Raw genomic sequence first — 24,207 nt, 5'->3', positions numbered from 1 at the left:
AACGGACCACATTTTGAAATGGAATTAGAATATGAACCGACGTTCTATTTCTGTGCGGTGTATAAGTGGTTTTTCTTATGTTTACTTATAGAATATACTGGTAAAGTTCTGCGGGAAAAAATTTGCGATATCCTGTATGTTTGTAATGATTTCGAGTGTCCAAATACTTATACACGGTAGTGTAGTTCTGTGATGGCTGTGCAGAAAGAAAGGAAGCGTATATCGTGTGTCTAAACCGGCTTGGCGTTCTTCGATATCGTAGAAAGTCGACGAGATTATTTTACGACGATATTCGAAACTCTCTGCGGCAAAAGTAAAAGCGATCGATGAAAATCTACTGTTGCGGAAGGTAATAAAACACAGAAACACAAGCTATAAACCTATCGTGATGGCAGTCGAACAACTGATAGTGACAGGATAAACGAGCTTTCAATGTACAGTGTAAAGAACGAAGTAAAGTAAGCGGAAAAATTGTAACAAATCCGTTGCAAAGATCGTTGAATTCTTTTTTGGCTAATTCAGCTACACAAAATTGGAGACGTACAGACTTTCGTGACCGATTGCAAATACATATGCAGCATGTCCAGCATAATTTGGTCAACGGATTGGAGGATTGTTCTATGTGCAAAAGTATAATTAAAAAAATTCGAAAATATGATAAACGTGTGAAGAATATTCGAACTTGGCTAATTATCGGGTTAATATGAATAAGTAATCAGAGACAGGTTATTCTACATGCGAAAATAGATCCAAAATGTGGAATAAAACTTTACCGTTTAACCCATTCACTGCCAGGCAAATTTTATTAGTTGTAGATATAGTACTAAAATGGCATTTACACTAATTTGAAAATGAAAAAGAAACCACTACGTAGCTTTACTGAATAAAATTCCTGTCACGGCATCGAAAACTACGAGATATCTCGTAGTTAACAGTGAGTGGTTTACGGTTCGATCTTCGAGAATATAGAATTTCAACGTGTTTCATCAAGCGTATGATAAGCGTTTAAACTTATCTCTCCCGGAAATAGAGCTTTGAGAATAGAAATAGGGTTCTATATTTGAACCGCTTATTTCAATGTCTAGATCATTTCCAAAAAAAAGAGACAATTTGCATAATGAATTTACATACAGGGTAGTTGGTAACTGGTGGTACAAGCGGAAAGGGGGTGACTCTACGCGAAAAAAGAAGTCGAAAATATAGAATAACAATTTTTCGTTCGAGGCTTTGTTTTCGAGAAAATAGACTTTGAATTTTCGCTCGGTACGCGTGCGGTACGTTATAACGGATCTCACTATAGATCGTTGTCTCGATGGAAAAATTAAAAAAAAAAATGTTATTCTATATTTTCGACTTCTTTTTTCGCGCAGAATCACCCCCTTTCCGCTTGTACCACCAGTTACCAACCACCCTGTATATTTAAGCACATAGAGACGCGAATAAGCTAAGTAGACGTTGCCAGAATTTGTCAATCAATGGAAACGTAAATAGCCCAATTCGAAACAAAGGAAAATGGACTCGCACCATTTTCAAAAACCATCCATTTTCCACTTATTTTTAAACGTATGATCATCCTCTAGTCGTTTCACTACTGACCACATTATGCGGCACATCCTGTATATTCAGCTAGAACACATCGTTATTTACGAGCCACGCGGTATATCGAACACTTGAAAATCGCTTATAGGAAAAGAGAGAAAAGAGGAGCGTGTTTCTCCATCGTATTTCCGCGGTGTATTGTCACCTGACGCTTACACGAAATTCCATGTTACAGTTGTAATTCGTTGGCAAAAAAAAAAGGGGGGAACGATTCGAGTCTGTAAAGTTGTACGTCGGGGCGCTGTTCGTCGAAACGATCCTGCGAAGAGAGAAAAGGGAGGGGGAAAGAAAGAAAAAAGAGAGAGAGAATAACTCGCGATTTTTATTCCGGCAGCTCTCGAACAATTACGATCTTGAATTATGAATCAAACGTTAACGAGTCCGACGACGAGCTGCTGTATTCCGTGCCGTAACGTTGAAAAGCGGAACAAGGAGAACGAGAGAGGAGAGCAAAGGGGGGAACGAGACGAAAAAAGAAAAGAGGAATGGATTTCTGGTCTTTGTTCCGCCATTAAAAGATTTTGCTTTGGACAGACTCTCGAAAAACGGTCTTTCTCGAATTCGCCCACCCTCTTGTTTATTCAGCTATTTTTCTGTCGTATCTACGGAATTTCTCTTCCTTTATTCGCGCAAACCCTGGCACAGGCTTTCGATTCGATCGTTGGATAGATCTTGGCGCGCTTATAACGAGCGAACGAACAGAGAATGGAAAGTATAGAGACAGAGAAGAAAAGGTATGGGGGGACGTGCGTGGTTGTTACGTTGCAATTACGAGACGGTTTTTCTATCTGCGATAACTGTTGCACATTACCAAGCACTTGTTTTTACCAAACATTTTTGTTCAATTTTTCTTTCTTCTGCAAAATTACGGACGTAGACCGTCACGAATGAGAAACATAAATTACTATGTATTACATTTCCCTTCTTTTTTTTTTATAGAACAGCGGTTTTTAGGTTAGACACGCTATATATCAATTCCATATCAAAATATATGTTTCTATCGTCGTATCGAGCATTTCAAAAATATTAATAAGACGAATAATGAACAATTTACAAATTAAATCAACATGACATTGATTTTCTGTGAAACTCAAAGTTTATTTTAAAAAAAGGATATATGCAAGGTGCTTGGTAACTGGTGGTGCAAGCGGAAAGGGGGTGATTCTATGTGAAAAAAGAAGTCAAAAATATAGAATAACAATTTTTCGTTCGAGGCTTTGTTTTCGAGAAAATCGACTTTGAATTTTCGCTCGGTACGCGTGCACTTTATCACGTCTCGTTATAACGGATCTCACTGTAGATCGTTGTCTCGATGGACAAATTAAAAAAAAAAAAAAAATTTTTATTCTATATTTTCGACTTCTTTTTTCGCGTAGAATCGCCCCATTTCCGCTTGTACCACCAGTTACTAACCACCCTGTATATAGCGTATTGCTTAACCGCATTTCTCGTTGCGTTCTATAACTTTAAGCCATCTATCAGGCAAGATGCAGTCGTCAGGACGTGTTTCTGTCTCATTTACTAATTGCAAGTGAGCATCGGGTAAGGCATGTTGCATCGATCTGAAACCGGTAGGCAATCCGAAGGAGTAACGTCTAGCGAATAAGCTGTGAGACATCCAAGCCAAGACTCGTGATGTCTTTTGTCGCAGAAGCACCATGTGTCCCAACGTTGTCACGCGGTAATTTTGCAGAACGTTCTCCTTTGTCAATGCCCTGACAGTTGCATCTTGTTTGAGGACAATCAGCCAATATCTTTCGCTGATGGAATTCATCGCATGCCTGATGTATGGCTTAACGTTATAGAAAGCAGCGTCACAGAGAAATGTCTTGATCCAACAACGCGCGATATGTTTAAAAATAAGCTTCGTCGTTTTTAAACTTAACATTTTACCGACCGATTAATCGGTTTTTTGTCGCCGACGTTTACCGACCGATAGCCTATTAATCGGCTTTTTGTTGCCGACGCGTACCGACTGATAGCCTATTAATCGGCTTTTTGTTGCCGACGCGTACCGACCGATAGCCTATTAATCGGCTTTTTGTCGCCGACAATCTTTCTTATTATTTGAGCAGTAATCTGTTATTTAGTACTAAGGTACCTCGCTCAGTTGCGTCAGTTGCGTTGCTTCGTAAGCTCCCACAGTTTTATGCCAATTTGAAAAGCTTAACGTTCTCAATAAACGAAAAGAATGGTCTTGGAGAGCCTAAACCGAAACAAAGGCGGCGCCAGGGAGAATTTGCGCCTGAGCTGCCGGTCGGACGTGCGTATGCTGTTGAACCGCTAGTGGTCGGTAAAGTGTTAATATTTTCAAACTGTACCGACTGTTTTGCGAAATGCTTGCAGACCATTCGAATGTACTTGGTCGATCTTCCAACTTACTTGCCACGTACGCACCTTAAAGAGTACGAAAGAGAACAGGGAATCGATGATTAGTCGGAATAGTAAGCGCGTCTTTCTTCTTCTTCTTCATTCATTTCGACGACAAAGTTTGTCGATGGTCAGGTTTCTGCGGTAATTAACAATCGCGATTACCACTCGACCAATCAAAGACCACCGCATTGCGTCAGTACGCGCGGCGAGGTATATCGCAAGGTACCGCCTTGTAACTTTCCTCGCCAACCATCCCTCGCTACTCTCGCTACTCTCGCTATTTCTCTCGCTCATTCCTCTTGCTCTTTCCCCTCGCCACCCACCACCTACCACTCCTCTTTACTCCCCCTGACCTCTACGCGCTCTTCCCTTCCCACCCCACTTGCCGCCGCTCTTACCACCCTTCGTGCTCCTGGCAACTAGCGATGGGCTCAAGTACAGTGCATCGCTAGAAAGAAGACTAAGAAACGCGAGTCTGATCGATTATTTCGTGTAGACTGGCTACCTAAGCCGACTCATAAAGCTAAGCGCGCGTATGGCTGAAAGTGCCACATATATAAATAAGATAAAATTGCTATCTTCTTTGCAATTAAGTCTTCTATATAGCAATGCAGTTACTGTGAATTTATGTTATAGTTACACACTACCGCTTAAAAATATATGCATCTCATAGAAATAATGAATTAGTTAGAAAATTACAAAGAGAAAGACTGTGCATGATTTCAACGGAGCTGTCGTACGATATCACCATATGATAAAGTTTGTTTTTAAAATCTATATACATTGTCCAAATCCGCTTTAAAAATATATTTCAAATATTTCAAATACTGATGACATAAGCTAATAATGTTAATAATGAAAATGCACTTCAAAATGCATAGCATAATAGATACGTAGGATAAAAAGCTTAAAAGAATAAGTACATATTGAACTTGATCCCATCACTACTGGCGGCAAGTCTCGCTCCCTTTTAGTCGGCTTCGTTCTTTTCCTTCCCTTCTCGAAGCTCAGCGCCCCGACCTCCTCAACCTCAACCTCGACGTCGGCATTGACGTCGCCGTTACGTTCTCTGCCATTACTATCACTATTACCAGTCGCCGTTACCGGCTACGTCTCCGTCATCGTCGCTAACCCTTCGTGTCCTCTCTTGTGTCTTTGAGTCGCAATTCGACACGATTTAATTAAACGTTTAGTTATGAAAATTGATAGACAGCAGCGTGGCGTACAACCGAGCAAGTAGTAGCAACGGTGTTAACACTTTACCGACCGATAGCCGATTAATCGGCTTTTTATCGTCGACGCGTACCGACCGATAGCCGATTAATCGATTTTTTGTCGCCGACGCGTACCGACCGATAGTCTATTAATCGGCTTTTTATCGCCGACAATCTTTCTTATTATTTAAATAGTAATTTGTTATTTAGTACCAAGGTACCTCGCTCAGTTGCGTCAGTTGCGTTGCTTCGTAAGCCCCCACAGTTTCATGCCAATTTGAAAAACTTACCGTTCGCAATAAACGAAAAGAATTGTATCGGAGAGTCTAAACTGAAACAGAGTCGGCGCCAGGGAGAATCTGCGCCTGAACTGCCGGTCGGACGTGCGTATGCTGTTGAATCGCTAACGGTCAGTAAAGTGTTAAGTATCAGATTACATATTTTCGTGCAACGTGTATCCACAACAATCGCGGTACAGTCGGCTGGGATAGACCGATTCTACGTGAACAGATAAGAAGAAAATAAGAATAATAAATGCAGTGGAATTTGTTCGTTCGCTTACGAGAAGATAAATTTGGAAAATTTGTCAAGTACATTTGTACTTGGCAACGGTATGATAGAAGAAGTTTCTCTGTAACTGCGATCGAGTACTCTGATATGATAAAAAACTGAAACGGGGGACATATTTGCATCGCTGGACACGTTCCATGTTTTTTTGTAACGGCTATCCGATTCCAACTTACAAATGCCAATTACTGGTACACTTATTGCTGTATGAAAAAAAATGTTCAGGCAGCGCTTTAATGGTTTCGAGGGAGACGTAATCTGCGGTAATCAGTTTTTGTGCGGATGGATGCAGAACACGGAGGTCGTACGAAGGTGACATGCGTTTACTTAAATGAGATTATATCATTTTTATCGGATTAATAAAAATAAAAGTTGAAGTATCCAGTAAATTAACAATAATAATATCTGCCCGATGTGAGTAGATTAGTAATTTTATATGAGAAATGCGACAGAAATTACGACTGCGTTTAAAAAAACGTATGTCGAAACTCGAATTCAATTGCTGTGTAAACATCTTCTTCGCACAACAGATAGTTACGTCAGTTACACCAGTAATTCCTATTTATAGATTAAAACCAGACAAACTTCTTTGTACAAACTTGTTTCCTAATAAGATCTGTGTAAACATAAATTTCTAGTTCTTCGGGTTTCTATCGTGTTTTTACCTGTGTCCTGACGTCTCGTCGATATTTCCGGTTACCGAAACTGCTCCACGTCTGTCCCGAAGAAACGAACTCGAGTAGAAAACCCAAGAACCAAAAACAAATATATAGTCGTTTAATCGTCGTGAAAGTTTCGAATCTAAAACGATCGGATCATATGCGTGATCTCTATAGAATCGAACGATACGTTTGTTCCAGAGGTGACGATGTACAACGATCGATCGAGCTGCTGGACAAAGTGCTCTCAGAGTACGACGAGCACGAAGCAGAGGGCGAAGGTGGTGGAGGCGTCGGCGTCGGCAGTGGCGGTGGCGGCGGCGGTGGCGGTGGCGGTGGCGGCGACGGTAGTGGAGGTGGCAGCGGCGGAGGTGTTGGGGATTGTGGCAGCAGCACCGAACCGAGTATTGGCCTCACACCCGACGACGAAAGTCCGTCCTTAGGTATCTTTTATCCTCTTTTCTCTTCTCCCTGCCTCCTGCCCTCCCCTTCGCCCCCATTTCTTTCCTATTTTACTCCTTCCTTCTCCTCTTTCGTTCTTTCGATTTTCGTTATCTCGATCGTATCGATTACATGCTCGTTTATCTTCGTTTTTAGCAAATTTCGAAAGCTTCTTGTCTTCCCCGCTCCCTTCCCTGTCCCGTATACTATCATATTACGTTTCGAGACACTTTTTATTATTTCCGGTGGTTCGCCACGGGTTTCGTCAGTTACGTTCTTTAATTATCGCAACGGTTAGAAATGATTTCCGGTATATTTTTAAATGAAAAGCGTAGGTCGCAATTTTTTCTCTTTTTTCCCCTTTTGTTCTTTTTTCGTTTTCGTTAAAATAAGTAAAAAGCGTCGTACGAATACATGTACGTCCTATGTACCGTAGTATTCGAGCTATGGGTGATTAGAGAACATGTTCAAAGTGTCTGTCTCGTGCCTCGACACGCCAGCTGCGTTGAAATAGCTCTACTTTCGAGCTGCACGAGAAGGAAGTCACGCGACTCGATGGAACATTGATACGCGACTCGTGCGTAGAACCAAAATTGCTATAAAAATACCAGTGAGTTTCGCAATTAATCAGATTCGCTTTCTAAGCGTACACGGCATTTTCTTCCTTTTTTTCTTTTTTTTTTTTTTTTGTTGGCTTGCATAACCAAACGTTATTTTGTCAGGGCTGCTGGTGGAGAAACCACGTGATTTCAAATTAGACAGAAATAAATGATATTAATAACGCTTAGAAAACTTTCCTGCTATAAATGCTGTATGATAAACGGGATTTCAACGAGACTGGTTAATGCTCGATCTAATTGCTGTAATCGGTTTAAAGCTGTGAAAGTTTATGTCTCGTATCTTATGTATTATTTGCCACGAATTGATTCATTAACGGATAATGCCTTTCGTGCTGTCACTCTACCTCTCTAACGAGTAATAAAAACGGCAGAATATCTTTTATATTTATTAAAATTTACAACCAATTCTCGCATTGAGAATTTTCAGTAATTTTTCTGGCGTGGCGCAGTGGCAAGGCTAATTATTTATAATAAGTTAATACTTATTATAGATAAGTATAACTTGTAAGTAAGTATTATAAATAAGTAAATATTACTTAATTTAAATAACAAATTGAATCTAGCGTTTAGGTCTAGCGGGTAAGTGTCTCTTCAGCCTGCGAATCTGGTCCGACGTATCAAGTAGTCCAGTGATTAGGGGGTTTCGGTGTTTGTTGACTCTTTTGCTATGTCCGTCGCTATATTTTGCTATTTCCTCTTTGACTGTGGGTATCTTGAGGTCGCGATGTATTGTTTCGTTGGTAACATACCAAGGTGCATGAATTAGGGATCTTAGCGCTTTCGATTGGAAGCGTTGAAATATTTCAATGTTGGAGTTACTTGCTGTTCCCCATAGTTGGATTCCGTAGGTCCGGGAGAATATCTGATCGTTCGAAACGGAAGGAAAAACCCTTCGTTTAAAAATTCCTCTCGACGACGATAATCTAGCGAAATGTCTCGAAAGATGTAATTGTCTGGCGACGATCGTTACGACTAGGACTGCGGATTTTTATGCAATTTCGTACCTCTAGTGACATAACTAAAGGAATGGAACCTACATAAATATTTATTTCATCCATTAAACGTTATAACAGATATACTTCGTTTAAAATATTTTCTATATTTTCCCATATTATGTACGTTTTATGGAACCTTAAATCTCCCAACAACTCCCATAAATGGCTAAAAATGCGCAGTCTAGCGACGATATTATTAAATCGACGAGACGTTAAAAGGATTAAAATAGAAGGTTCATGTGAAATTTCACTTCTGACAATGATATGGTTAAAGATATGGTTAAAGAACGGTAAGAATAGCTGGTTTCTTTTCGACAGGGCATCAATCCGAGGACGACGGTTACATGAGTATGAATGGACGAAAAGCGAAGATGGCCCTGATAGCGCTGCGTCCAGTTCCAGATTGTCCAGAGCCACAGGATCTCGCGGGAATATCTACGCAAGAATTTCCGCCACCGCCGGAAGAAGCCGAACGAATCATTTCTACTTTGTTGCCCATGTAAGTTCACCTCAGCTTCGTCGCGTTCGAGCCACTTGAAATGAAAGGGATCGATTCAACGACACGCTTAGCCCTTCGTCTTGTCGTATATAAACCTTATCTAAATCTTATTGTATATAAAGGACTTTTCGCATATGGTTCGATATTAACACTTTACCGACCGATAGCCGATTAATCGGCTTTTTGTCGCCGACGCGTACCGACCGATAGCCGATTAATCGGCTTTTTATCGCCGACAATCTTTCTTATTACTTGAACAGTAATTTGTTATTTAGTACCAAGACACCTTGCCCAGTTGCGTCAGTTGCGTTGCTTCGTAAGCTCCCACAGTTTTATGCCAATTTGAAAAACTGACCGTTCTCAATAAACGAAAAGAATGGTCTTGGAGAGCCTAAACCGAAACAGAGGCGGCGCCAGGGAGAATTTGCGCCTGAGTTGCCGGTCGGACGTGCGTATGCTGTTGAACCGCTAGCGGTCAGTAAAGTGTTAACGACGAACTATAATAATGTGAGTAACAAGAGAGCAAAGAATGGATGGGAATTGAGAAAAGCTGGAAACTTTGACTCACGAAAGTATTTGAAAGTACATAGCGTTAATGAAATTTCGAAATGTTTTATACGCGTATAATACGGACCACCCAGACGAGCTAATAACTACGGAGGTAAAAGTTTTCTGTGGTGAGTGTGGCAATACGTGGAATCGCGAGCAAGTACAGTCGCAGCGATACTTGAAGCGATAACGAAATCATTTTTCTGTTTTAACAAACTATCGATTAAGGATGAGACCACGCCTCGAACGAGTTGCAAATTTTCATATTCTTGCGAATATTTACGAAAACTATGTATACTCTATACACTATGGCAGTAAAGAATTTTCGAAAAGCATTTCGTTAAAATGATTTCCTTCGACATTTTTTCGAAATCTTTGAGTTAGTAGATTTTGTTTAAATTAAATTAAAGGTAGCTGATAGGTGTCTGCCGATAATAATTGATAATCTATTCAAGCCAAGACGGTTGTTCGTGCGAGTGCATATTTTTTATGTAATAAAATGCAAGTAGAGAAATGAAATTTAGATAGAAATTTGTTATCTTCTCTATTTTGCATTTTCTGCATAATCCATACGCTTTGCATATTTATGCATCGAAGCATAAATATGCAAGAATGTATTGTATATCTGGTGCTTATGTCGCATAGTTATCTCGTTGCCGGATAACCTTCTAATCTGAAATTTCGCGAAACGATGAAAAACCTGTAAAACTTGAATTCATCGACTTAAAGACGACTGTACGTTGGAAAAGCAATTTTAATTAAACAAATAAATAACGATAATAAAAGTTAGAGTATGTAACCGCTACATATAATCGTAGGGTATCGCCTGGAAATTCTTCGAAGAGAAACCAAGGTCACTCCTCTTCTCGTCGAAGCGGTCGCCAACAGTGGATGATAGCCATGGAGGACAGCATACGACATGGAAACGGTAGCACGGTTACCACTCAAACGACTCTCGTGAGTATCCTTGCGAGCTTCTTCGAATCTAAAATGCTCGCTTTTTAGTATTCTCACGACTATCGTTCCTTTCTTACTACATCTTTATCGTCAAGGTTGGCAGAGCAGCTCTTATTCGTAATGTAAACGTACGGCGGTGTAACGTGCAACTGAACCAATAGATTTGTTCAATTTGAAACACCCGGCCAAGAAATAAACTCGCTTTATACGTATAATACGGTATACGTACTCGTCGCATATTTACATCTAAACAACTATAACTAATCTTTGCTATCGTTCTTATTCCCTCCCTTTTTCTTTATCTTTCTATAATATAATCGAGCTACTCTTCATAGTCACAATCACATATGGGAGATATTTTAGCGAGCCTATCTGCAGTTCACATGGCAGCAATAAGAAATGACGATTATTATGCTTCAGTAATGCTGTCCACTGTAGGTAAATTGTATTTTCGCACAGCCCAAAACTCGACATCAGAGACCGTATGGCTGGGAAAACGGGAACAGCGAAGCATTGAAATTGGCTCAACCTCCGAGCCCGCCGAGCAAATTCGCCAGCTTACCATACGATGGTAAGGTGTCTTTCGGTTGGATCCCGCCACGAACCAATCCAACTACCATCGAGAAGCACCGCGAGGTTAGACGTCGATCATCGGAAGAAGATGGCCTCGAGGCGGACAAAAATCATCGACAGAGCTTCGACAAGGATCGAACGCCTCATCTACGAAAGCAACGTCAGAGTAACGAAATCACCAAGTCGAGCAGCGTGGAGGATCGTCTGCTGATGAATCACGAGCAATCCGAGCAGAACAGCCGAAGAAGAAACGATTCTGACTCGAGCGAAGGCAGATTCTCGAGAAACTCCGAATCAGAGAGATCTTCTATCCCACGGTCGAGCTCGGTCAGCGTCGAAAGATATTCGATGCGAGCTACTTGCGGATCGTCCGACTTCTCCAGGGCGAACTCCACCTCGAACGAAAGATTCCACTCAGATTTTTCGATAGCCGTGGCCAGTGCCAGTTCCAACGATCGAGTCTCCGTGCCAACGTCCGATCCTTTCTCCATTCGAAATCTCGACTTCGTTTCCTTCTCTTTGCCGACCAGAACAGACTCCAATGAAAGATTCTCGGCACCAACTTCGGACAGGTGTTCGGAGGAACGCTACTCGGACATGTTCTCCACGAGGAATTCGGACTTCTCCACGAGGAATTCCACAGACTTTAGGACTCAATCTGAGGAGGAGAGATTTTCTGACGACTCGTTGGAGGAGCTTCTGCCTCCTCCCCCGCCCATCAGTAAGAGACATTCTATTGCTTGGGAAGTACCTCTGGAGGATGATCCACTTTATGCTCCCGGAAGTACCAAGGTGATTGGTAGGAGACGACGTAAAAGCAGCGACGTGTCCAGTAAGTTATTCTCTTGCTGACGAAATTCGACTCTTGTAACTCCAATATCATGTTAGTCGATATATAGGGTAGAGTCTATAGAATGATTTGCTATTAGTAGGCTGCGGATTTTTCTCACACGCACAGAGCCAGCTCCACGTGAAAATAGTTGTATGGACGTTATGGCGAATTGTCAATATACACAATATATTTTCTTGTTTATGGAAACCACTGAAAGGCAAAAGCAACGTAGTCTGTTTGCAAATACGTACGACGTGATAGACGTTTCTAACGTGACTAGCAATTTTTCATTCTAACGAAACTTTACGCTATTTTTCAGCCATTTGCGAACATGTATGAGAAACAGCTATCAATCAAAATTCATCCGTATCTCCTGCACACCAACTACAGCTACGTCTGTAACGAAAAGAAACATTTTTAAAATAGCTTCTCTTCGTAGCAAATCGATATATTCTCTTTCCTTTTATTGTATTATGCAGATCGTTAAGATTCATTGAAAAATATTTGAATTTGTCTAGTTGCAAAGCAAATTCTTCTACCTTAACGTAAACCACTCAACTTTACCCTATATCCTAGATTAATTTGATTTTCGAAAAATTTACTCATTTTTAGCAAGTGATATAAGTAAGTATCAATTGTAAGTATCATTATCTGATAGATGTTTGTGGATGTTTATGCATTTTCGGGAATTTTAAGGCTGTCAGAATCGATAGAATGCCTAGAATATTTAATAAATAAGAAAATATATAATAAAGTATTTGATACAATATCTCATTTCTTTAATCACGTTCCTTAATCGTAAAAATATAAAGATGCATAATCACTCACGGTATATTAATATAATCGATCCTCCTCGAAATGAAAATATTCGTCAACTAAATTTTTAATTTCAGGCGTCGGATCAGCATCGAAACTACGCGACTTCGACGACTGGCAAGATCCCCGGTTATCGACCACTGACGATGATCTAGTCTCTCCGTACTCGGACTCCTCGACGAACGACCTTGATCAGATACGACCGCAAGAACTAACCAAGAACGGCACTTACGTGATACGTCGTGGTCGAAAGAAAGAACGAAAAAGTTTACCAAAAGTCCCGACCAAAACCAAAAGCTTATCGTTTGAGAATAACGAGGAGAATCGGTTGTCCGACGTGAAACGATACTCGAGTACTTTCGATAATATTAGAAGTCTCCTGAGAGAAAATAAACTGGACGAACCTATGAACGATCCACCGATGGAATTTCCACCGTCGGTTCCACCCGACCTGGTCAGAGTCGTTTCTCTTCCAGCGATTAACGACGAAACCGGCAATTGGCCGCGAGAATTGGAAGTAACTGTCGAAGAGGAGGAAAGTTCAGACCTTTCAGACAAGGATAAGAAACCTCGGGAGATGTTCGAGCTGCTCCAGTTGTCGTCCTCGTTATCGTCCACCGACAATCCTGAGAAAGACAGAATCGATGTCGATTTGTCGAATCAAGAATCGAGAAACGCTACTACCGAGTTGAACAGCACGTGCAACGGAGTTTCGCTATCAGCCTCTAACAGCTATTCGAAAGGGTTCGCTGGCTTAACACCGTCTAGTGGGAATGTGTTTAACGAGGAGCCAAGAAAATCTCCAAATTGTAGTAACGAACATCGATTAACGTCCAAGATCCCTGTTAACTTACTGATCGAAGATCAGATTGTGAAAAAAGCTTTGAAGGAAAATCGTAGACAATTGGAGAAGGTCAGTGATGCGATCAAGGAAATTGAGAATGTGAAGAATAGCGAGTCTTATTCGGAGAGCAAGACACGATGGGCAAGGAGTGGAGAAGCGAAGCAATCATTGGCAAGAAAAAGCAGTCTTGACAGCGAATCGAATGATCGTGCAGTTGTGGATCGAAGTGGAGCGAGGAAACAGCATCATGATTCGGATTTTGATTCGGATACAGCGTCTAAAACCAGTCCTGAAACGACGGATATAGAGGCGAAAAGAACTAATGGGTCGGATATCTATGCGTCGGGAAAAAGATTGAGACAGAATGGAGTTGTTGAGACTCATAAGAATGATCAGAAGCAGATTGAAAATGTGATCGACGCTATTCTTGAAGATTCCAAGAATCCAGATTTTCAGGTGAGTTTCTTCCTCATTGATGTGGAAAGTTGTACAACTTGAACGAAGGAGAAAATTCAGGATTTTCACACACTACAATGGCAAAAGTATATACATGAACAAAGACCACGGAGGAGAAATATGATAAATTTGATTATAATATCGATAAGCTTGATGGATAAATGGAAATATTCTAATATGATACGTTTGGAGAGGAAAGGAATTCGAATTAAATGTAAAGATACAATATATAAAACTAATGATGTAACTTTTAACTTTTAAAATACTCAATTGCAATTTTGTTCACATCGGCAAAGAAAAATCTAATAGCAGAGAAAATTAATGACATCGTATTGATGATATGTTTGCTTCTAGGTGAGCGTGGAAGTTCTTGAGTTTCCTCCGTTACCACCATCGCCTGTCGAGGAAGCGGACGAAGAAAGTTCAGACATCGGTCAGACTGCCGCAATCGTCTCTAAGCCAAAAAATCATAGCAATCGAACGATGGAGTACAGACCTAGGGTACCGCCTCATCGTGGACCTGTTGCTAATCATTCCCTCTCGGATTCGAAAGATCAACAAACGTCTCTCAATACCAGATCCATGGATGCTGGATTTTCTCGGGGTAAAAGAACAACACCTAGTGCCACCAATTCCAGACGAGAGGTGCGTTTTACGAAATTTAAGCGAGGTGTTTTATCGTGTTTCAGGTAAAAAGATACCTAATAATAACAATAAGGAGGTGAGTCACGAGAAACAAGATATGTAGATGTCTCCGTTACTTGTTTTAATTTAATGAATGACTTCTCAGTATAAAAATTACAGTATTTGAGGATTATGTAATTACAACTTTACAAATGGCGAAATACTTACTCATAAATTTGATTGACTTAGTTGTGAAAAACTCTATATCTGTTACTCTGTTTCTGCTTCTTCTCGTCGTTCACCTTTGTATACGCGCTGTAACAAAGAATTATTATCAATTTTTAATTGTTGCTGTTGTCGTTGTCATGCGTTATTACTAGTGATTTATTTCTCGTAGCAAATACCCGTAGAACGAAGGACTTTGCCTACGGACCTACCTGGACCTTCACGACGACGTCCCTTCACCAAGAGACATTCGCCATCGGCGGAACCGTGCTCCTCAGTTGGAAATGGGGGCTGTAGTAGCAGTACTAACGCAAACGGGGCAAACAACGGAGCTTGTAGCAGCAGCAGTGGAACCACCGGTAACATAGCGACTGGTACCAGCGGAATGCAAACCTCTTGTTCGCTTCCAGAAACCCCTGTTTTCGCTAGAGGGAGCGACATTCCCAGAACTCCCCAGCATGCCAGCAATTCGACACAGATGCGTCGACAACCTGGTTGGTACGCTCCAACCACGGCTACCACCGGGTAAGAATCGTCTTTTTCGATCAAGTTATTGATTTTATCAAAATTTCAATATTACTACACATCTTGTCTTCCACTGTATTATCACGTTTCTCATTACGCCGTTTTTGTTTTTCTAAATATTTCGCCATTTTTTTTCCACTGATATAGTAGTGGTTAATATTCCTTAAAATGTCACTTTTGACACATAAAATAGAAAACTTTTACGTATCACTATATATATACGTATATATATATGTATGCGTTTTCTGTTTCTTGAGAACAGTTTCTCTGTTTTCTGATCTGAAGAAACAGAATCATTTACTAAGGAGAACATAGAAAGCTTAAAATATAACTGCGTTATTGTCAAAAACAATGTATGTATTTCTAACTTGTACAACAGTTTAAAAACTTGAAAAATGGCGCTTCGTACGCGTGCCATGAGCGCGCTTGCGCGAACATAGCCACGAATTCCCGCGTAAGCAATTACTGTTTATCGTTGACCGATTGCGTATGCACGTGTATACTGTATACACAACTTAAAATCGATAACTCGATTCAACGAAGGAAACAAAAACAATAGCGATAACAAGAGTACGATAAAAATGTGTAAAATAAAAAGTATAAAAATTGATATTCGATGTGAACAGGTATCGCAGGAATAACCCGGGTTTGGAACAGGCGATAATCGGAACCGAGTTGTTGCGATTAGCCGGTGGCCCGAATCGTGGATGGTACCCGACGAGGAAGGCGAACCAACCGCGGCCAGCCTCGATCGAGCATCTCGAAAGACTAAACAACGCGTACGATCCACGCTTGGCTGGCTCCGGAGACCAAAGGAAACCATTGACTCTGCCGACAAACATCACACCGAACAAATACTTCGGCCAAAGTAAGCACAGCTCCGCCTCCAGTACTCGCGAGGCGCTACGGAGGGTCACTAGCTTGCTCATCAAGAAAGGTAAGCGCTGGAATTTGCGCTATTACAAGAGCCCGCGATCGTGGAAGCAGTGAACGTCGCCGCGGCCGGGCCTCTAGAAAATACGATGTCAGTCGCCAAGCCATCTCGATTCACTGTGAATCGTGTTTACTTCACAGATCGTCGTTTTCTGATCTCTAACTTCGCATTAAATCGAGTTCAAAGAATTTACGTTGTATTCTAATGAAATTTGTTTTATTCTCTGATCGAATTAAGGTTAGGTAGATCACAAAATAACGTTTTGTGATGTAAATAGATTCACAAACCGAGTATTGCTGCGAACATGGTTTTCGAAGTAACGATCGATTTCCCCCTTATTCGATAAATCGATATCGCTTCTAGAAACGAAAACATTTGTATTTTTATTCTTAGAGGTATAACGTTTACGACGACGACATCGTTACAATAATCGATAAGTCGAAGTCAACGTCGATCGAATTAACCTAGCGTCAAAATTAAATTGGTCGAATTTACATATACGAGTATATAAAGTAAATCATCGTTATTTCAAAAGTCATTCGCATCGAGTTTTCAAGCGGTTTGACACATTTATCGGAATCCATGTAATAACCTCTTCAAAGCAACGCCAATAGTTTCTCTGACTTACTTCTTGCGTGACCTTTCGTGGCACTGAGTGTCACCAATTTAATTCTTGCTATCTTACTGCTGTACATGGTTTGTTTAAATAATTTGCTTTTCATAATAATCCTCATGTTTCCTATTGTAAGAAAGAAACTGAAAACTTGAATCTTATTATCTTGAGAAATCAGTTTCTTTCTCGCGATAATACTTTGATATATCTATATGTAGTTATCGCATTTTTATACTGCCATTAACACGCTGCAGATGATCGAATTATTACTTTAGTACACTTTACTAGTTTAATCTAATTTTTTCTATATTACTTGGAAGATGCTTTGACAGGTTTGTGTAGCGCTACAGCTATATGTGTACTCCTGCCACATAAATAAAACTCTCCTGGGGGTATTCTAACCTAGAACTTGTAAACAATCGATTTCTTTTTCTCATTTTCTAAAAAGTATAGGTTTTCTGAAAGCATAAGTTTATGACAGGACTTTTTCGAAATTGTAAAATGAACGAAGTTATAGGAATTTGAAGATTTTATACAATATATAGGACGCGAATTTAAAAGCGTACAAGTTTTAAAAGGATGTTCGTTTTTCTTGAAACTGCATTTTTCTTAAACGATTAAAAACGACCTCTCCAGTTCAGTTTGACTGATTGATTCCAAATTTTGCTCGCAATTATTAAAACGATCTTTTCCCTATCTTTTTCTTTTTTCGATCGCTGTCATATCTTTCCCAATGGGGAGCTTAGTTTCCGGTAAGCCACGTGTATTTCGTCGCGTCGCGATTGTACAGTGGTTCCATCTGGCGAAAGCTCCGCAACTAGGTGGGACGAATCAACTGACCTTGAAAATATGAATGTACAAGACAAGAAGGATAGAGGAACAAGGCCTCCCTCCTCCGCGTTACACGCTGCAAGGCTAGCTTGTACATTTCCACGAGGCCACTCAATTTTCATTTTATCATCAAAACACATTTATGTCATTCCACTCCCTCTATTTCAATACTTATCAATCTTTCCCATTATCTTATATCGTCATGCAGTTTCGAAGTGTAAAGAGACTCGAGAATCGATCATATCGGTCCAGGTTAGACTATACACAGTCGTCGACCTGTTCTCGAGTCTTGTAACGTGGATAAGGTGTGTGCTCTTCTCTTTTCGAATAGCGCAACGTTGCGCCGGCCGGTTAGGGCAGTCGAAGAACCGGTATAATAAGAATGGTAAATGCTAAAGATTCACTAGAAAACTAGCGACGTTGCTGGAGCTCGCGATTTCCACGTCGAAATATCTCCTAGTACGAACAATACATCCCACGTCCTTCCACCAGTCGTTCACGTTATTGATTCAACTACGCATATAGAAGAAAATGTTCACTTGTTTCGCGCGGCGCGCGACGTTTCATCTTCCAATGCTGTTTCCGATTTCATTGCCTCCACGTTCGTACGAGGTTCTATAGAGGAGACACTTTATCAGCGACCATACACGTTTTACACGAACGAATGTATGAGTCGATGCTGTATAGTCGGTCTTACGATGGATACGTCTAAATTATGTACGAGTAAATTCGCTGTAAGCAACATGAATTTGGTTTTGCCGATAGAGAAAACGGGCGCGTCACGGATCAATACTCATCCATGCGGAGATAGCGTCGACCGAACTGCATTTTCTCTTTCTTCGAATGTTACGCATCCAACATTACCAACTCGAGTCAACGACCCGTGTCTTAATCTGTCTTTTTTTACGCTAAATAGAATCAAAGAGTATTCTACGTCATCCTGCTGACGACAGCATCATTCAGAATTTATCTGAATTTATACATATACAGCGTTTCTTCTATTTTCGTATACATCGGATCGAGCCAACACTGAACACAACCAGAGAAAGCGAAAATAACATGGATGTGCGCAACCCTGTGCCTCCAGTCTTATCACCGCCGGTTATTTATTTATAGAACGTCGCGGTATCGATGCTCTGAAAAAGAGCTTCCGCGCATGCGAACCAGATAACGCTTATCCTTTATTCAGCTTTCCCTCTTTAAAGCGTGGGATCCGTCGGGAAATTGAGCTAGGCTACGTTGTACCGTGCTAATCGTAAGTTTCAAAATATTTCCTTCCATACGTATACGCGTACGCATATACCGAAGCGTGTCGACCAGAAGCTAAAACGTAGTACAAGCTTAGCTTTCGGTGAAAACGGCTCGGTGTACATAATATGCGCTGAAACAAATATAGCAAACATAGCATAGCTTGGCGTCGCTTAACTTTCCGGTAGATCCTCAGTCCAGGCGTCTTTCCAGTCTTGACCTTTTCGCTCCACATAGAAGCTGAGTATCGCTGGAACAGAACGACGTAGCGTGTAACCGTTGAAAAAAATGATTGGGAGAAAAACAGCATGGGGTAGCAAAGGCGATTGACCAACGAGGGGATGTTTTCAGTTTGGTTAGTAAGCGGCCGGCTCGCTGGACGGGTTGGGTTCAGAGCAGGGACGCGTGGGAAGCCGGAAGGACACGGAAGGGGTGACTAGCTCGACTCGAACCAGGGGTGGTGGCAATCGTTACTCCCGTCTGCTGTTGGTCTGTCTAGCAACCCTCCGTAGTCGACCAAATGCCATCCCTACCAAAGCGGGAATTTGTATCATGGTCGTGGAGCTGCGTTCTCAGTGAGACTTTCCACCCAATAGAAATTGCCGGACTATCACTTTTTTTCACCCTCTCCTCTTTCCTTTCCCCTTTATTTTACGCGATATTTTCCCTTCATTTACCTCCCTCCTTTGATTCCTCCCTTTTGTTCTTCATCTTTTGCTATTTCAAAGTTACGAAAAATACTTTAATCGATAAGTCTCTCTCTCTCTCTCTCTCTCTCTCCCTGGGCCACCAGCTCGATGACTGCACGTTTTTCATGGAAACTGTGCTATAACTGTTATCATCGATATTTCTAATTATACCTACGTCATTGCACTCTGCCAGCATGCAGGGGCTCACTGATGATACATGTGGCATTTGCCAATGCCTCGAGATCGATCTACCGGGCGGTCAGAAACATCTGACGAAAGTTTCTATACTCGGTGAATGATGCAAATAGAAGAGAGCGTTCCAGCTACGAGTTAAAATGTTTTGTATATCTGAGGTTCAACATTGCCATGCATTTATTTAAACATTCTATCTATATATTTTTATTTAATGATTTACCCCTTTACGTGTCCTTTTATTTCTGTGAAATATTTCGTTAGAAAATTATTTCGTATTTAAATTTGCAAGGACTAAATGTAATTGGGATTAATAATTTGCTATATTAATTCTTAGTTTCCTAATTATATAAGCTTCTAGGCGAAGAATGAGCCAGTTAATAACTGCTGCGTAGATACGGCAATTAACTCAAATTAACTCAAAACACCTTACTCTATAAAATTAAATTCTACGTCGCGTCGCACGATAGCAACCAAAAACCGGTATAGCATTTCGCTTGCTCGCTCTCAGCTCTCTACCTGTCACTGTATCCTCTCACAATCAGTTACATGATAAATCCGCTGTTTTTCTTTTCTTCTTTTTTTTTTTTTTTTTCTCTCTCTCGTTTCTCAATAATCAACGTACATATTTCCAACCGCTGTTGACAAATTGAGAAAAAAGCATTTGAAAAATCGTTCGTTACTTATCCGTATCATTCGTTATTCTCCGAAGCGGCTGATAACCCGTTTCAAAATTCACTCTCAACATTGACACAGGTCGAAGGAAACTGTTTTGGTAATGAAGAATTTTCGTCGTTATCACTTGAGAGAACGTGTGGAGAGAAAGAGGGAGTGTACCCACGTGCGTACGTCTGTGTGCGTGGCGGGGGGAGGGGGGGGGGGGACATAAAAGGATGGGTCAGAGCAAACTGCGCCAGACTGTGAGTCGTGAACGTTTGGACATTTAGAATGTCAGCTGGTTTCAGTATGTTGCCAAGAGAGATTCCGCTTGTCCTTGAACAAACTTAATCTTGCTTCCCTTCGTCTTATCTCCGGGGCTGGAGATTTACTTGAAGACATTTTTTTTTAAACGTAAATACCAACTTCTTTCCTTTTATTCCTAAATAGAAAAATATACACGCCTACGTTACGTCTCACAGCTATAAGACTACCGAAAAAATTTTTATATGCTACGTTATTTATGTATGTTCTGTGTTAACGCGATGAGTAGACTGCAAATATTTATTCAATATCATGTTTATGAAATGTGTTTCATCTATTAAATATTAAAAGGTGTACTGTCACGTGCATTCTCTATATTTCGTGTCTTTTATATTTTAAATATATATATATTTGTGTACTGTATGTATTCTGTATACTTTTGTACATTTAAACTTCTCAAACATTCACATACTTCAATATGTTGTATATTTTTTGCATTCTGTACGTTACATGTATTCCGTGCATCAGTGTATCCCGTAAATTTTGCATAAGCACAGAGAAATCCGCAGTGCAATCGCAAGGACAGTTTTTTTTTTATTATTTAATTTGTACTTTACAATTTGTCCAGCTGGACATTTGGTACATTTTTCTAACTTAATCGGTAAGTAACATGCGGATGGCTACCCCCAGTGAGATACCATCTTCGAATTTGATTGATTTATTTCTTTAGTGAGGTGAGTGTTTGTTTGTTAGGTTATGTTCTTTGTGAGATCTCTTGGACAAGGAAAGTAACAGTAGACGAAGGATAGAGAAAGAAAAGCGAGAGAGAAGCTCGTTTCGGTTGTTCAGAAAATTATCAATAGATTCGAATATCGCGAACAAAATCACTTGTAGCACGAATGCCAAACCCATTCACTCTCGCTATCTTTGGCTCGCAACGAACACAAAATTGCAACTAGTGTCTGCATCTTCGAGGAACGACTAAAAATACCGTATCGGCACGATCGACCGACTCCACGCTCTTTGTTTCGTTTCGATAGATCAGGTTTCTTTATTTTCATGGTTAAGCCATAAGTTGCGTGTTATCGTCTAGATTGTCACGTGCTAGATAATAGTAACGACACTTAACCATGGCATTGAATAAGAACCCTAGACACGACCATGACCTCGATCGAAGGTAACTCATTCGTTTCTCGCGCTCTTTTCCTCTTTTACCCTTTTGCTCGTTTGTTCGTCGTCTCTCTGTTACTCTTTGTCATTCCTCAACAGCTATTGGTACAACCTTCTTTAAAGTCATCTAATGGGATGATCGTAATAACGAACTATTAATCAGAGAAAGAAATTCGTGGAAATGGGAAAGTCGAAATATTGTACGGAGAGATCGAATTACATGTTTGTAGGCGTGTTTGTAAAATCTATAATCTAATATACCCGGTGTCTCGGCTAAACGAATACCTGCGTTATCTACGATCGTACGAAAAAGCTTCTCAAGGCGAAGTTAAATCATACGAAGGGACTCGTGTAACGGTGGAAAGAATCTTCTCTCAGCTTCGTTTTTTTTCCCCTTTTCTTCTCTTTCTCTTCTTCTCTTTAAGAAAGGAGATTTCAAGGTCATCGGTATTTCCTAAATAAAACTCTATCGTTTTCACGCTATGAATGTAATTTTCTATTCTCTGTGCAAAAGTATCGAAGTATTTATCTGTATTTATGAAATCAATTCTTAATTTTTTTTTTATTATTTAATTTGTACTTTACAGTTTGTCCAGCTGGACATTTGGTAAATTTTTCTAACTTAATTGGTAAATAACACGTGGATGGCTACCCCCAGTGAGATACCATCTTCGAATAATTCGATTTTAATTGAAATGTAGTGTACGAAAGGAGGAGAACAGAGACAAGAAGGGAAAACGGAAACGTAAGAGCGTCTTTGTTTTTCACACGACCCGAAAGTGTTACAAAATTAGGGTTAAAATATAAAAATTTCAACCAGGCATTTTCACGCACAGATGCTTGAAAAATGTCTTGAAATTTCGCGAAGAGACGACCTTGAGGAAAAATCCGTTCGTTATATGCGTCCCTCGAAGCGGTTGAACTCTGTCTTGAGAAGATTCTTCATACGTATACGCCTATAAGTCGGATGTTTAGGTGATTTCCTTTAGCTAAAACGTACAATAGAATTCGTACAATATCTAGAAAATTTACGATAATATTTACAACAGTTACACGGTGAAGATGAAATTTCCGTGACGTTATTCCACGATACGAAGCAAATAGGACAGCAGCGTTGAATTGAAACGGCGCCTTCGCTAGAAACCGAAGACACAGATCGGCCAGACTCTCCAACAATTTTATTTCCAATCGTCGCGTCGTTTACAAAGTTAAAGCTGTTGGCAAAGATCTCGCGTCCTGTCATCCAAAGCTAGCCGCTGAAACAAGATATGGAGAGGTTATTATTATCCTGCCAGAAATAGAGTGGCGAACGTATATACTGGTGGTTATTACTGGTGGCCGAATAAACTCTGGATGGAAAGGGAGCAAAGGACTCTGGTATGGCTTGGTTTAACGCTAAGACGATCTTAGAGAATTAAGAAGAAGTTGTGCGAAGCTGCGTAACCATTTGCACGTTACTTTACGAATCGATAGATTCTACGTGTAATCTGCTCGAAAGCGGCTTTAACTAGAAATGTTGCTCGTTAGGATCAGAGCGTGTCCTCGCTGTGTCGTGTTCTTACCTGGCATGCGGCAGCCGCTCGATTTTATTTGGTGAATTTTCAAGGGGAACACGCGCCGTACTTGAAGATTATCTGCAAACGTTGCTATACGAGTGATCTGGTACTCGCTTGTGTCCTTCGTACGCGCGTTTCTCCTCTTCCACGTTACACTTTTTAACTGCATTTATTTTTCGCTAGCTTTTGCGTAGTGATCTGTGGTTTCCCATTGCGTTCAGCCGTATAATTCGAAAGAAAACAATGTTTTCCATTTTCTTAGACCAGAACTGGTTTTCGCCTGTTTCAGGAAGCGGCAGCAAGGATGGCAAAAGTGGAAAGGACAATGCATCACCGTGTGGCCCATACGCAGGTAAGTTCGCGTTTTATATCCTCCGTCTGCCTTTGCCATACTTTTACGATTGAAATAATACATATCGGTAACTGGAATCCGAAGCTCGGACAGCTAAAATTGTCAAGTTGCGAAGATTTTTTTTTAATGATGAGTTCAACTCCAGTAATTGAAAGTTCACTTCATATGGTTCGAGTACTATACTCGTAACATGTTTTTTTTCTATTTATTTATTTATTTAAATTTCACAATTTGTCCAGTAGGACATGCGTATCATGTAATAATTTATTCGTTGTTCTTGCCACGAGTATTCCATTTTCACAAGCTATTCGAATGAATTAGAAGGAACGTTAT

General features: G+C 40.5%; 1 protein-coding gene and 1 long non-coding RNA gene across 8 annotated transcripts in view; one reads left to right on the top strand and one right to left on the bottom strand.

Annotated features, from left to right (window-relative positions):
- Positions 1-24,207, top strand: part of LOC117217122 — a 55,137-nt gene that overhangs the window by 25,418 nt on the left and 5,512 nt on the right. For 3 of the 7 annotated variants that reach the window (XM_033464475.1, XM_033464474.1, XM_033464471.1), the window contains 9 exons: positions 6,614-6,855; positions 8,787-8,967; positions 10,335-10,473; positions 10,933-11,878; positions 12,772-13,994; positions 14,349-14,639; positions 15,016-15,368; positions 15,995-16,305; positions 23,812-23,874. In XM_033464475.1, the coding sequence (XP_033320366.1) occupies positions 6,614-6,855; positions 8,787-8,967; positions 10,335-10,473; positions 10,933-11,878; positions 12,772-13,994; positions 14,349-14,639; positions 15,016-15,368; positions 15,995-16,305; positions 23,812-23,874 (3,749 nt within the window). Of the gene's footprint in view, positions 1-215; positions 350-6,613; positions 6,856-8,625; positions 8,702-8,786; positions 8,968-10,334; positions 10,474-10,932; positions 11,879-12,771; positions 13,995-14,348; positions 14,640-14,683; positions 14,716-15,015; positions 15,369-15,994; positions 16,306-23,811; positions 23,875-24,207 lie in introns of those variants that run through there. The other 4 variants (XM_033464472.1, XM_033464476.1, XM_033464473.1 and 1 more) reach the window with 4 other exon arrangements.
- On the bottom strand, positions 23,128-24,052 carry LOC117217133. The gene is made up of 2 exons (XR_004489481.1): positions 23,529-24,052; positions 23,128-23,222 (listed from the first exon to the last, which is right to left on the bottom strand). It is a non-coding gene; the product is annotated as an uncharacterized LOC117217133 (long non-coding RNA).

This window comes from Bombus bifarius, unplaced genomic scaffold (genome assembly GCF_011952205.1).
Source record: "Bombus bifarius isolate JDL3187 unplaced genomic scaffold, Bbif_JDL3187 scf7180000007974, whole genome shotgun sequence".
Taxonomy (NCBI): domain Eukaryota; kingdom Metazoa; phylum Arthropoda; class Insecta; order Hymenoptera; family Apidae; genus Bombus; species Bombus bifarius.
This window is presented reverse-complemented; position numbering and strand designations above follow the sequence as displayed.